This window comes from Mustelus asterias, chromosome 13 (genome assembly GCF_964213995.1).
Source record: "Mustelus asterias chromosome 13, sMusAst1.hap1.1, whole genome shotgun sequence".
Classification (NCBI taxonomy): Eukaryota; Metazoa; Chordata; class Chondrichthyes; order Carcharhiniformes; family Triakidae; genus Mustelus; species Mustelus asterias.
The window spans coordinates 57516750-57530717 of record NC_135813.1 but is presented as its reverse complement, the minus strand read 5'-3'; the positions used below and the strand labels follow the sequence as shown (position 1 = coordinate 57530717).

The following is a 13968-nucleotide window of genomic DNA, read 5'->3' as shown; positions in this document are numbered from 1 at the left end:
TCCTTCCTGTATCTCCCACCATGAACCCTATAGTTATGCCCCCCTGTAATAGCTCCATCCACCCGAGGAAATAGTCTTTGAACGTTCACTCTATCTATCCCCTTCATCATTTTATAAACCTCTATTAAGTCTCCCCTCAGCCTCCTCCGCTCCAGAGATACAGCCCTAGCTCCCTCAACCTTTCCTCATAAGACCTACCCTCCAAACCAGGCAGCATCCTGGTAAATCTCCTCTGCACTCTTTCCAGCGCTTCCACATCCTTCTTATAGTGAGGTGACCAGAACTGCACACAATATTCCAAATGTGGTCTCACCAAGGTCCTGTACAGTTGCAGCATAACCCCACGGCTCTTAAACTCCAACCCCCTGTTAATAAAAGCTAACACACTATAGGCCTTCTTCACAGCTCTATCCACTTGAGTGGCAACCTTTAGAGATCTGTGGATATGGACCCCAAGATCTCTCTGTTCCTCCACAGTCTTCAGAACCCTACCTTTGACCCTGTAATCCACATTTAAATTAGTCCTACCAAAATGAATCCCCTCACATTTATCAGGGTTAAACTCCATTTGCCATTTTTCAGCCCAGCTTTGCATCCTATCTATGTCTCTTTGCAGTCTACAACAGCCCTCCACCTCATCCACTACTCCACCAATCTTGGTGTCATCAGCAAATTTACTGATCCACCCTTCAGCCCCCTCCTCCAAGTCATTAATAAAAATCACAAAGAGCAGAGGACCAAGCACTGATCCCTGTGACACTCCGCTAGCAACCTGCCTCCAGTCCGAAAATTTTCCATCCACCACCACCCTCTGTCTTCGATTAGATAGCCAGTTACCTATCCAATCGGCCAACTTTCCCTCTATCCCACACGTCCTTACTTTCATCATAAGCCGACCATGGGGGACCTTATCAAACGCCTTACTAAAATCCATGTATATGACATCAACTGCCCTACCTTCAACACACTTAGTTACCTCCTCAAAAAATTCTATCAAATTTGTGAGGCACGACTTGCCCTTCACGAATCCGTGCTGACTATCCCGGATTAATCCGCATCTTTCTAAATGGTCGTAAATCCCATCCCTAAGGACCTTTTCCAGGGAATTTTCACAGTAACTTCATTGCAGTGTTAATGTAAACCTACTTGTGACACTAATAAATAAAACTTAAAAATCCCCTTGACACTAAGAGGCAATTTAGCTCAACCAATCAAGCTAACTCGCACATCTTTGGACTGTGGGAGGAAACCGGAGCACCCGAAGGAAACCCACGCAGACACGGGGAGAACGTGCAAACTCCACACAGACAGTGATCCGAGCCTGGAATTGAACCTGGGTCCCTGACACTGAGAGGCAGAAGTGCTTGTCACTGTGCCGCCCACAATCTAAGCCTTTGCCCTGGTGTACCCTCTAAGAGGAACTTGTCCGACCCAACTTTTTTGTTTCATTTCCAAGAATGGAAGTTTATCTTCTTTTTGTTCTGTGTTTGTTTTGAGGGGCCCATTTGCTAAATGTGAAATTTGATTCCCAGTATCTTGCACAGCGTTTGGATTTTGATTTGTGCCAAGATTGTCTTACATCTGCTCTCTGTGTTTCTAGGCGCCAGCAGAGAAAGGCAAGAATAATAAAGATAACAGTAAGTGGTCGCATCGTTTTGTACTCTCCCATTGTCATGGAGACAGCAAGCCCCTTGTTGAAGTTGGATAGTGGGCCCTGGCTGTGATATATTCGTCATGTTGTCATGTTGGAGGCTCCTTGGGTTCCTGTGGGAGGGATTGCTTTTGGATTTTTTAGCTTTCTACTGGTCAATAATCCTGCTGCCTTTAAGTTTAGAACTCTGCTGGATGGCTGCCTGGAGGTTTCATAACTTGATCTCCTGGCTCGAAGCACGCTGCTCACACACTCTCACATGCACGCACACACAGACTCATGCACAGACTCGCATGTAGAAATGCACGTGGACACACAGACACATGCAGACAGACACACACGCAGAGACACACAGACAACACGCACACAAGCTGACGCGCACACACACTTTCACCTTTGACCCATTTTTTCATGCTGATTTGAGATTGAACAGACTCTGTTACTCAGCTTGATTAGTCTTGACTGTTAGTGATGGAGCCTTTAATCCCCAGCGCCAATACTTTTATCACTAATAAATGAATATAAATCATAGGGAGCTCGTTTTTCTCCAGAGTCACTGCCACCAGTGTTTTGGAATTTAGTCTTCTAATTCGTGGAGACTTCAGGCCAATCCTGGAGAGTTGGTAAACTGAGGCTCATCCTTCCCTGAACAAGAGTGGGATGAACCAAGTAACATGGGCTCTTGCATCCCAGTGGTCTGGCACTGAACTGGACGGATTGGATTCCTGTTCTGTGCCGACTGAGCCAAGGTGGTGATGAGAGGACCCCTGTGTGAGAGGCAGGGAAAAGCTGAGAGGTTTTCTGTGTCCGATTTGTTACTTCCTGCTCTGAAAGTACCAGCACGTAGATGTCGAGTGCGGACTGTGCGGGATTTGGTGGTAAATTGATAACATGCTAACATTGATTGTCACAATGAATTCTAGCCATCTGGGTGAGCAACAAGGAAGCTACCAGTGTCTGTGCATTGATAGCTCTCAAAATAGGAACGGCGAAAAGTAGAGAGATCTCTGAAATAATTTATTGGTAAAGAAAGGAACACTTGGTGGTTTTTTTTTAATTGTCACGTTCAGGATTATGTGCCCTCAAGTGGGACATAATCCACTTTCCTCAACCCTTACAGAACATCCTTGCTCCATCCGCTGTCTCTGTTTCCTACCCTGACACCCCAGTGGCTTCTCGGGAGTGAGACTGCCACTTTAGTACTAGGGAGTTTGTACCCTCTGGGAATCGGATTTGATTCTGCCCAGGCTTGTTTCTCTGGCAACGCTCGCAGCCAGCGAAGTGGAGAGACAGAGTGTGAGCAGTGTGCTAACCAACAACGCCATCCAGTGCCCACTATAAACCTGCGCTCTGATCCATTCATCACCTGGGATTATATTCATTGGAGTTTAGGAGATTGAGGGGAGATCTGATAGAAACTTACAAGATAATGAACGGCTTAGATAGGATGGACGTAGGGAAGTTGTTTCCATTAACAGGGGAGACTAGGACGCGGGGGCACAGCCTTAGAATAAAAGGGAGTCACTTTAGAACAGAGATGAGGAGAAATTTCTTCAGCCAGAGGGTGGTGGGTCTGTGGAATTCATTGCCACAGAGGGCTGTGGAGGCCGAGACGTTGAGCGTCTTCAAGACAAATTGATAAATTCTTGATTTCTCGAGGAATTAAGGGCTATGGGGAGAGAGCGGGTAAATGGAGTTGAAATCAACCATGATTGAATGGTGGAGTGGACTCGATGGGCCGAATGGCCTTACTTCCGCTCCTATGTCTTATGGTCTTATGATCACCTGGTTTGTGATGGATCCGAATTAACAGCCACTTGGGAGTGAGTTCCAAAACGCCTGTTTGCTTCAGGGAATATCCTTGGTCATGAGCAGAAAACTCTGAATTGGTTAAGAATCAGTTTAGCACTAAGATTATAATAGTACTGACAATTGTATTTTCCAGCACATATTATAAAATCTGTATGTAGGGTGAGAGATATTGTATTTGGAGTTTTTCTCTGGTTGCTGTAACTACTTCATGTCATGAATATATGGTGAACACAATAATTTATTGATGTTTTGTGACCTCAGTATTGACCATGGATTTGAGATGACTATATGATGATTAGCGGGAGAATGTGTATGTAGTGTGACTATTTGAATGTCGTCATTCTCTCGGATTTGAGGCCAATTAGCTGATTTATATTGTGCAGTAACCATGCTAGTGGGAGCAGGGCTCTGCACACCAGAATCACACAGTAACCAATTGTAATCCCACCGGGAATAGTTTTCGTGCAGAGCCCTTCTCACCATGGACTCCACAAAGCTGAAAATCTGAAATAAACAACCCAAAATGTAGGAAACATTCTGCAGGTCAGCGAGTCCCAGCAGAGAGAGACAAAGGTGTGATTAACTTTGTAGCTGACCTGAAGTGTGTACTCTGCCGTTTCCTCCTCGCACGTGCTGCCTGACTGGAGTGCTTCCAGTTTTCCCTGTTTTTATTACATGATGCTGTGTGGGTGCTGACTGTCAGACTGCACGGGAAGCTGATGCCTCTAGCACGCTCTCAGAAGCATTGATGTGACTTCAGAATGTGCTGCTGAGACCCATAGTCTGGCGCTCTCCTCTGCTCTCTTGTGGTCGCACTTGCTCCTACCTTCTTTCCTTGTGCTTCCTTTTGCTTCTGTTTAAAGTTTATTTATTTGTGTCACAGGTAGGTGGCACAGTGGTTAGATGCATTAACCCAAACAGGCGCCGGAGTGTGGCGACTAGGGGAATTTCACACTAACTTCATTGCAGTGTTAATGTAAGCCTTACTTGTGACTAATAAACTTTAAGTTTAGTACTTTTACTTTGGTTGGTACTACTGCCTCACAGCGCCAGGGACCCGGGTTTGATTCCCAGCTTGGGTCACTGTGTGGAGTCTGCATGTTCTCCCCGTGTCTGCGTGGGTTCAATGTAAGCCTAAAGTTTATTTATTAGTGCCACAAGTAAGGCTTATATTAACACTGCAATGAAGTTACTGTGACAATCCTCATGCTGCAACTGTACAAAACTCTGGTGCGGCTGCACTTGGAGCATTGCGTACAGTTCTGGTCGCCGTATTATAGGAAAGATGTGGAAGTGTTGGAAAGGGTGCAGAGGAGATTTACCAGGATGTTGCCTGGTATGGTGGGAAAATCGTATGAGGAAAGGCTGAGGGGCTTGAGGTTGTTTTCGTTAGAGAGAAGAAGGTTAAGAGGTGACTTAATAGAGGCATACAAGATGATCAGAGGATTAAATAGGGTGGATAGTGAGAGCCTTTTTCCTCGGATGGTGTTGGCTAGCACGAGGGGACATAGCTTTAAATTGAGGGGTGATAGATATAGGACAGATGTTAGAGGTAGGTTCTTTACTCAGAGAGTAGTAAGGGAGTGGAATGCCCTGCCTGCAGCAGTAGTGGACTCGTCAACATTAAGAGCATTCAAATGGTTATTGGATAAACATATGGATGATATTGGAATAGTGTAGATTAGAGGGGCTTTAGATTGGTACAACTGGTCGGCGCAACATTGAGGGCCGAAGGGCCTGTACTGCGCTGTTATGTTCTATGTTGCCACACTCCGGTGCCTGTTCGGGTACACTGAGGGAGAATTTAGCATGGCCAATGCACCTAACCAATCTTTTGGACTGTGGGAGGAAACCAGAGCACCTGGAGGAAACCCACACAGACACGGGGAGAATGTGCAAACTCCACACAGACAGTGCCCCAAGCTGGGAATCGAACCCGAGTTTCTGGCACTGTGAGGCAGCAGTGCTAACCACTGTGCCACTGTGCTGCCCAGCTTGCTCTCACTTTCGTTTGCTCTTGTCATCAATCTTGCTTAATCTCACTCTCACTGTTGCCCTCACTCTCACCCTTGCCCACACTCGCATCTCACTCTTGCCTGCTCTTGTCCTCGCTTACTCACACTCCGCTCTCGCTCCCACTCTCTCTCCACTCTTGCTTTCACTGTCCCTCTCGCCCCATTCTCATTCCCTCTCTTGCTCTGCTCTCACTCTCACTCATTCTCTGTTGGTTTCACTCTCACTCTCGCTTACACTCTGACTCTCACTTACTCTCTGAATGCTGTCTCAGTGGCTGCATGCCCCAGCAGAGGAATCGGGGCGAATCTCTCTCTCTTTTTCATCATAGTGGAAGTATTTCAGTTGGGAGGTTTTGCTTTGAATGTCTGAATCTTATCCAGTTGCGACAGTAATACAGAGCTTTAATAAGACTCACACCCTGAACTCTGTTACAGAATTCCATTTTTATCTTGATGGTCAGAACATAAATATTTCAAAAGCTTGTGAGCTGAAGCTTGCTGCCAGCTCTGTGACTTGGTACAACAGGGCATTCTGTAGGTCTCTTAAGGATTTATATGTGATTTTGGCAGTGATATTGTGACCCTGTGTTCAGAGTTCCCACAACCTCAGAAAATACTGAATATTTGCCATTTATTAACTGGTGCATTTCTTCCTCTTTAGCAATTGGGGCCAGCAGTCCAAAGGACTCTGAGAATAGCCTCCCAATCCAGGTGGATTACGATGCGTATGATGCTCAGGTATTCCGGTTGCCTGGTCCATCTCGAGTCCAGCGGCCCACCTCCTTCAGGTGAGTTTTCCATTGGTTCCAGGAGACGTCTGGGGTCCAAGATGCACTCTTGAAGTAGTTTCCTCCTTGAGTTTCGCAGCTCCTCTGTCACAGAGTGGTGAGCTGCTACTTGCTGCTTCTAACCCTTTGCTGTGTTGATCTGCAACAACAACTTGCATTTATATATCAACTTTTACGCAGTCAAATGACAGGAAGTAGGATATAAATAACCTGGGCGAACTCATCCACTGATGCTTGCTTTTTTTTTATGACATCCATCGAACCATAGAAAAGTTATGGCACAGAAGAAGGCCATTCGGCCCATCTTGTCCATGCCAGCCCAAGGAAACTCGGGTGCCCTTTCTAATCCCACTTTACTGCACCTGGCCCATAGCCCTGCAGATCCAGGTACTTTTTAGGGTCTCTGCCTCTACCACCAACTCAGGCAATGAATTCCAGATACCCACCACCCTTTGCGTGTAAAGGTTCTTCCTCATGTCCCCTCTACACCACCTGTCACTTATCTTAAATCTATGTCCTTGGTTCTAGAATTCTCCACCAAGGGAAACAATTTTACCCTGTCCACTCTATCTCTACCTCTTATAATTTTGTACACTTCTATCAAGTCATCCCTCGGCCTTCTTTGTTCCAAGGAAAATAACCCCAAACTATCCAGTTTCTCCTCATAGCTACACCTTTCTAGCCCTGGCAACATTCTTGTAAACCTCCCTGACCTGGACATTTCCCCACAAGTCACGAGCTGTGTGGGGATTGTTAACGGTGGGGTTGCTGAGTGATGGTATTCCGTCACTATGCTGTCACATTTCTTTGTGTTCTGCCTGTTAGGAGGTTATGAAATTTCCGTTCTTTTGTTCCTTGCAGTTATGTTGCAGATGATGGTTGGCGCTGCCTGAGTGATACTGTGTGCTGATCTCCATTTATTGTCTCTGACCTCAGGCCTGTTCGAGAAAGCCACACCAGGAAAAGTTCCAGCTCCTACGACGTCTCGAACAGCCCGCCCCACCACAGGGGGACCCTGCCCCTGGAGGAGGTCAGGAGCCAGGCCTCTGACGACAGCTCCCTCGGCAAGATTTCAAATATCCTCCTGATCCCACGGCCTCACCTCCACCAGTATGAAGTTAGCAGCTCCCTGGGGTACACCAGCACCAGGGGTAAGGAACAGGCTGCAGTTTCGTATTTTCAAATGGCTTTCTCCTGGGCGCTGTCTGTTGTGCAGGGTTTTTAGGAGGGGGGGGGGCACGAGGAAGGGGTAGCCTCCGACTTCTCCACAACCCTTTGCAAATTACTACTTTCTGTTCAACAAGTCCCAGCGCTGAAAGCCTGGGCTGAGGTGCAACTCCCAGTGTTAAACAGACCAGGAAGCTGTTCTGGAGTTCCGGTGATCTCGGGGGTACTTTGGTATTGTGCACCCTTGCTGTTTGTTGTCAAGCAAGTTTTTTTATTCATTCGTGGGACATGGACGTTTCTCGCTGGCCAGCATTTATTGCCCATCCCTAGTTGCCCTTGAGAAGGTGCTGGTGTGCTGCCTTCTTGAATCGCTGCAGTCCATGTTCTGTGGGTTGACCCACAATGCCGTTAGGGAGGGAATTCCAGGATTTTGACCCAGCGATTGCGAAGGAACGGTGATATATTTCCAAGTCAGGATGGTGAGTGGCTTGGCGGGGAACTTGCAGGTGGTGGCGTTCCCATGCATCTGCTGCTCTGTTCTTCTAGATGGAAGTGGTCTTGGGTTTGGAAGGTGCTGTCTAAGGATCTTTGGTGAATTGCTGCAATGCATCTTGTAGATAGAACACACTGCTGCTACTGAGTGTCGATGATGAGGGAGTGGATGTTTGATGAGGGAGTGGATGTTTGTGGATGTGGTGCCAATCTGGTGGGTTGCTTTGTCCTGGATGGTGTCAAGGTTCTTGAGTGTTGTTGGAGCTGCAGCCACGCAGGCAAGTGGGGAGTATTCCATCACACTCCTGATTTGTGCCTTGTAAATAATGGACAGACTTTGGGGAGTCAGGAGGTGAGTTACTCGCCGCAGTATCCCTAGCCTCTGACCTGCTCTTATAGCCACTGTGTTTATGTGATGAGTCCAGTTGAGTTTCTGGTCAATGGTGACTCCAAATCTGGCACCCTGAGTGTAAGCAAGTTATTGAACATACAAACCAAGAGGAGGAAGCCATTCTACCCCTCTGTCCCCCTAGCCTGCTTCACCGTTTATTAAGATCATGGCTGATCTGATTGTTGCTTCAAATCTGCATCCTGCCTATTACCCGATAGTCTATCAACCCCTTGCTTACCAAACTACCCCAGTCCAACGCCAGCAACTCCACATCAAGACTCTATCCACCTCCTGACTTTAATCAAAGACTCTGCTTTCACTGCCCGTTCAGGACGAGAGTTGCAAAGACTGACGACCCTCTGAGATGAAACATTTCACCTCTATCTGAAATAAGCAATCTGTTTATTTTGAAACTGTGAGCCCTACTTTTAGATCCTCCCACAAGAGGAAGCACCCTCCCCACATCCACCCTGCTGAGACCCCGCAAGATTATTTTTGTTTCAATCAGGTCATCTCTTACTCTTCTAAACTCAAATGGATACAAGCCTCACCTGTTCAACCTTTCCCCTCACAAGACAACCCACCCAACCCAGGTGGACTGCTTCAGAAGATTAGGAGATCACAATGTAGGGTTGCAATGACACTCATCAACTTGGCAATTGGCAGGAAAAAAGTTGGAAATCATTTGAATTCATTTTCACAACAGGTACCCTTCCTGTAGAAATGTCTCTATTGGGACACTCAGCGTAGGCTGTTGTTTGTTTGTTAGGCCAGTTCTATGATCACACTTGTAGTAGAAATACCCACATGCCGTATGAGCTGGGAACAAGTATCTTTATTGAAAATGTGCCACTGTCAAAATACTTTATAATAATACCGATGCTCACACCTCTGCTTCCAGTCTTTACCTTTGACCCTCAGTCTGCATTCACTGAGTGTAATTGGGCCTCATCATAGAAACCCTACAGTGTAGAAGGAGGCCATTCAGCCCATTGAGTCTGCACCGACTCTCTGACAGAGCATCTTACCCAAGCCCGTGCCCCGCAACCTATCTCCATAACCTCACCCATTTACCCTGCTAATCCCCCTAACCTACACATATTTGGACACTAAGGGGCAATTTACCATGGCCAATTCAGCTAACCAGCACATCTTTGGAGTGTGGGAGGAAGCCAGAGCACCCAGGGGAAACACAGACACGGGGAGAATATGCAAACTCCACACAGACAGTCACCCAACTCATGACCCAAGTCATTCAGGTTAACATTGAGTGAAAAGACACAAACAGAGAGAGTTGCTCCTGATTGGAGATCTGCCCGGCCTCCACAGCAGGAATGCAAGAGCAAGCCACACTTGACCTCTCATAGGAAAGGACCATTGAAATTATAATAATATGGGACTCGGGCAAATGCTGCACTGTTTGCAGGCATACCTGGCACAAGTGAAGAGGTTATTGGGGGGTCAATCATCTCAGCTCCAGGACACCACTGCAGGAGTCCCTCAGGGTAGTATCCTAGGCCCAACCATCTTCAGCTGCTTCAACAATGACCTGCCCTCCAATATATGGTCAGAAATGGCGATGTGCATGTTCAGAACCATTCACAGCTCCTTAGATAGTGAAGCTGTCCATGTCCAAATGCAGCAAGACCTCGACAATATCCAGGCTTGGGTTGACAAATGGAAAGTAACGTTTACGCCACGCAAGTGCCAGGCAATGGTCATCTTCAACAGGAGGAAATCTAACCATCGTCCTTTGACATTCAGTGGCATTACCATCACTGAATCCTCCACTATCAGCATCCTGGGGGTTATCATTGACCAGAAACTGAACTGGACTCGCCATATAAATACTGTGGTTACAAGAGCAGGTCAGAGGCATGAATCCTGTGGTGAGTGACTCACCTCCTGACTCCCCAAAGCCTGTCCACCCTCTACAAGGCACAAGTCAGGAGTGTGATGGAATAATTCCCTCTTCCCTGGATGAGTGCAGCTCTAACAACACTCAAGAAGCTCAACACCATTCAAGACAAAGTAGCTCCCTTGACTGGTATCCCTTCCATGAGCATTCAATCCCTCCACTACCAACGCACACTAACAGCAGTGTGTACCACCTACAAGATACACAGCAGGAACTCACCAAGGCTCCTTAGGCAGCACCTTCTGAACCCATGACCACTATCATCTGGCAAGCCAAGAGCAGCAGACACAGGGGAACACCAGCACTTGGAGGTTATCCTTCAAGCCACTCACCATCCTGACTTGGAAATATATCGTTGTTCCTTCACTGAGTCAGATTCTGGAACTTCCTCCCTAAGAGCACTGTGGGTGTACCTACACCTCGGGGACTGAGGCAGTTCAAGAAGACAGCTCACCACTACCTTCCCAAAGGCAATTAGGGATAGGCAATAAATGCTGGCCTAGCCAGTGAATGAATATAATAAAAATAAAGTCTGCCTCTTGGGAGATACCAACCAGAAAAGGTCACAGCCACATTGAAAGAAATGCTGTCTTACTCCTCAATGTTGAGAGTTTTTCAGACTCTGGTACAGTCCCAGTAAAGAATAAAGTCTGTACTATGGAGCCTGGTACGATGGTTTCTCGAGACTAGCATCCCCACCCCAGACCACCTCACATGTATTGAAGAGCTCTGGCTCCCTCCCTCAGCTAAAACTAGCAAACACTGACCTGCTGGTCTACAGTTGTTCTGGTTTCCATGTCAGCCAGTGAGTGAATTAGCAGCAAGATTGTTGAGGAGGGCACAGACCATCTAGTTGTGGGCGATCTTTTGAATCCATTCTAATGTTAGAGCCTTTGAAAGCTCACATCACCTCAGCACCTCAGCCTGCTCTCAGAATGCTGCTGCTCCTTCAGACCTCACAGTGCCCTTGGACTAATGGGGTTTTCACAGTCCCTATTGTAGTGACCCTGTGAAGAAGCTCCCTTCCCCCCACTGTTTTCCCCCAGTTGATAGCCTCAGGTTTGTTGTTAATTTCTGGGGGTGAATATGCCTGCCCAGTCGATGTGATTAACTGTTTAGGTGCTGATTGCAAAGAACTCAGTCTGACTGGCTTCCTCGAGTTTCAAAGAAGGGTTAGTTTTTTCACTGAGTGAAAAACCACCCCTGAAAATATATTAAAATAGCAATACATTTACACGTCCCGCTGCGGCAATACTGGCCTGGGAGGGGGAATGTTTGGTGGTGAGGGGGAGGGAGTGATAGCAAGGTAGATGGGGAGAGGGTGGCAGTGACAGGTAGAGTGCGAGGGGATAGCAGTGAGGGGCTGAGGTGGTAGTGAGGGGTGAGGTTGGGGGCAGAGGGAGGGAGGGCCATGAAGTGTCCTTGAGAAGAATTGAAGTCTGGGGGTAAGTATTAATGGGCAGAAAGCCGCAGAATGGGCTGGAATGGCAGTTTTACCCACTAACTGGTTTTATGCTGATTAGTGGAGATAAAACAAAGACACAGTTTCTTTGTACACTGGAGCGAGATTATTGACAGTTCACATTACGCTCTATCCAGTGTTACTCTCCATTTCAGTACCTACCTGACTGCGTGCATGTGCGTGCGGGGGTTGGGTGGGTGGGAGGGGGGGGGGGGGGGCGGCCGTGTGCACACGCAGAGTGCAGCTTAACGTTGCCTTGCTAACTGTCCACAATCTGTTAGTTGTGCTGATTCTGAGCTTGACTTTGCAGATATCCTGGAGAGAATGATCGATTCACAGCAGAGGGATTCCAGTGCCCCAGGGCGTTTCCACGTGGGCAGTGCTGAGTCCATGCTTCACATTCGACCAGGCGGATACACCCCTCAGCGGGCACTCATTAATCCCTTTGCACCTTCCCGGATGCCAATGAAGCTGACATCAAACAGGAGGAGGTGGATGCACACATTCCCAGTGGGTAGGTCAGACAGACTGGCAGCTCAATGGGCAGGGCAATGAATTGGGGAGGTGGGGGGGGGGGGGGGGGGGGGCGGGGAGGTGGTGGTGTATGTGAGGTGTGGGGAACATGCAGACTCCGCACAGACAGTCACCCAAGGCTGGAATTGAACCTGGGTCCCTGGTGCTGTGAGGCAGCAGCGCTAGCCACTGTGCCACCGTGCTGCCCAAAATAATGGGTGCAATCCCCAAATGGCCCATGTCTTCCTGACTCAGAGGCAAGATTGCCATCACCAGAATCAAAGCAGCACTTTAAACTTCAGACTGGATGAAATCATTTCCTTCCTTGCAATGTATATTAGCTGGGGTTTGTGTGTGTGTGTGTGGTTGCCATGGTGTTCAGTGTGACTGTACATTCTCTTTGCAGGTCCCTCTGGAGAGGCGATCCAAATCCATCACCAGACCAGGCAGCATATGGCAGAGCTTCAGGGAAGCAGCATGCGAGATCCCACCCACACCTCCGCAGAGCTGCTGGAGCTGGCGTACCATGAAGCGACTGGCAGGTTGGCATGGATGAGAGCATTGGCAATTCACAAAGACAAACCCATGTTGTGGTGCATCAGGAACTAGGAATGTTGACGTGTACCCAGCCTGTTTGCCATTCTTCCTCTCTTCCTCCTGTTTACCTTGCACCATTTGCAGCAGCTGATCATCCCCCGGATATCCTGAAATGTGTCTAAAGTTACGAATGAGATCATAGAATCCCTACAGTGCAGAAGGAAGCCATTCGGCCCATCGAGTCTGCACTGACCGCTGGTCCCCCTGACACTAAGGGGCAATTTAGCATGGCCAATCCACCTAACCCGCACATCTTTGGAGATGTGAATTGTAAACAGTGGTTGTTACATAGGAAACGTAGCAATCAGATTGAATACAGCAAACTCTCTCACACAGCAAATTAGGTCAAAGTTAACAAAAACAGAAAATGCTGGAAAACCTCAGGAGGTCTGACAGCATCTGTGGAGAGAGAATAGAGCCAATGTTTCAAGTCTGGATGACCCTTCAGTTATCCAGACTTGAAACGTCGACTCTATTCTCTCTCCACAGGTGCTGTCAGACCGACTGAGATTTTCCAGCATTTTCTGTTTTTGTTTCAGATTCCACCACCTGCAGCATTTTGCATTTATCTTGGATCAAAGTTAATCCAGTTTTGCTGCTGCTATTTAAGAGAGGAATGTTGACCGGGTCTCCCGGATAGTGCCACGGAGTTATCTTTGTCCATTTGGCAGGGCAGATTCAGCTTGAGTAGAATGTCTAATTTCAAAGATAGTAGCTCCCAGAATGCAGCATTCTGTACCTCACTGGAGCCAGCCTCCATTATAGGCTTCAGACCCAAGGTGTGATCCACAAAGTTTCGTAAAGGGGATGCTTCCGCTAAAGGGACGTCCCCAGTAAAGGGCTTTTCCCATTAAGGGGACATTCCTGGTAAAGAGGATTTTCCCGTTAAAGGGACTTTTCCAGTTAAAGGGACAGTCCCAGTGCAGGGATGCCCCTGGTCAAGGGATGCTGCCAAGTTAAAGGGATTTTCCCGTTAAAGAGACATACCTGATTATTCAAGGGCGTCCCAGATGTAACCCATAGCAGATTAGCAATGGTGATGCTGTGGAAAGGTTTGCTTCATAGACAGGCTGCATTGTTTTAATCGCTGTGAATCAAAATCCACAGAAAATCACAAATACTCGTGGTTACAATTAACTGTATGAGGAGGGTATGCATCATC

General features: G+C 47.5%; 1 protein-coding gene across 4 annotated transcripts in view; it reads left to right on the top strand.

The window, feature by feature from the left end:
• depdc5 (DEP domain containing 5, GATOR1 subcomplex subunit) overlaps positions 1 to 13968 on the top strand; it is a 192754-nt gene that overhangs the window by 72041 nt on the left and 106745 nt on the right. For all 4 annotated transcript variants that reach the window (XM_078226820.1, XM_078226821.1, XM_078226819.1 and 1 more), the window contains exons 18-22: positions 1601 to 1637; positions 6140 to 6266; positions 7203 to 7417; positions 12007 to 12210; positions 12616 to 12751. In XM_078226820.1, the coding sequence (XP_078082946.1) occupies positions 1601 to 1637; positions 6140 to 6266; positions 7203 to 7417; positions 12007 to 12210; positions 12616 to 12751 (719 nt within the window). The remainder of the gene's footprint in view (positions 1 to 1600; positions 1638 to 6139; positions 6267 to 7202; positions 7418 to 12006; positions 12211 to 12615; positions 12752 to 13968) is intronic.